The sequence below is a fragment of the Trachymyrmex cornetzi genome, unplaced genomic scaffold (assembly GCF_001594075.2).
Source record: "Trachymyrmex cornetzi isolate Tcor2-1 unplaced genomic scaffold, Tcor1.1 scaffold958, whole genome shotgun sequence".
Lineage (NCBI taxonomy): Eukaryota > Metazoa > Arthropoda > Insecta > Hymenoptera > Formicidae > Trachymyrmex > Trachymyrmex cornetzi.
The window spans coordinates 170931-171934 of NW_017300309.1; the positions used below are offsets into that span (position 1 = coordinate 170931).

Here is a 1004-nt window from a genome sequence, read left to right on the forward strand (position 1 = left end):
AATTATACGCCTACAGAAGTAGTCGATATTCTTATAACCTTTGGTGAATGTGATAGAAATTACAGACTTATGCGGAGGGATTCCCAAATCGCCGCCATCCTACTGCTCAACAAATTATGAACATTGAAAGGAAATCTCATAATAATCCACTTCATCGCGAAAGGCGAAGGAATAGACTTCATAATAATAATGATCCTAGATTGCTCGCAGTTTTGGCTATGGTTCATCAAAATCCCCATATTAGTACCCGTCAAGTAGAACGAGAAGTGGGAATCCCTCAAACTACGGTACACAGATTGTTACAATCAGTCAATTACCATCCGTATCATATTACTCTGGTACAGGAATTAAGTGAGGCCGACTACGTACTCAGAGTACAATTTTGTAGATGGGCTCTTGAGATGGGCTGTTGAGATTTAGATCAGAATCCCGATTTTTTCAGTAATGTTTGTTTCAGTGATGAAGCAACATTCATCAGCAATGGTAGTCTCAATAGGCATAATTGCCACTATTGGTCACCAGAAAATCCACATTGGTATCCTGAGGTGCTTAACCAACATCGTTGGAGTTTACACGTATGGGTAGGCATTTGCAATGGCGAAGTCATTGGACCTCATTTTTTTGAACGTACAATTAATAGTCCAATGTATTTGGAATTCCTCGAAAATGATTTGCCAGCATACCTAGAGAATGTTCCCCTTGCAGTTAGACTAAATTTATGGTATCAACAAGATGGTGCTCCTGCTCATTATGCTCGTATTATACGGATGTTTTTGAATCAAAGATTCCCAATCGGTGGATAGGGCGGGGTGGACTAGTTCTGTGGCCTCCGAGATCACCGGATTTGAACCCCCTTGATTTCTTTTTATGGGGATACGTTAAAGATGTAGTGTATAGTGAAGCTCCAACGATAAGATTGAATATGATGGAAAGAATAAGAAGAGCTTGTGAAGCGATAACTCCTTTAATGCTTGGAAATGTACAACGTAACTTTCGCCGTCGAT

At 40.0% G+C, this 1004-nt stretch overlaps 1 protein-coding gene across 1 annotated transcript in view; it reads left to right on the plus strand.

The window, feature by feature from the left end:
• Positions 1-480: 480 nt before the first annotated feature.
• LOC108769828 (multidrug resistance-associated protein 4-like) overlaps positions 481-1004 on the plus strand; it is a gene marked incomplete at its 3' end in the record, with an annotated part of 7328 nt that continues 6804 nt past the window's right edge. The window contains 1 exon segment of the mRNA XM_018521036.1: positions 481-581. Within this exon segment, the coding sequence (XP_018376538.1) occupies positions 481-581 (101 nt within the window).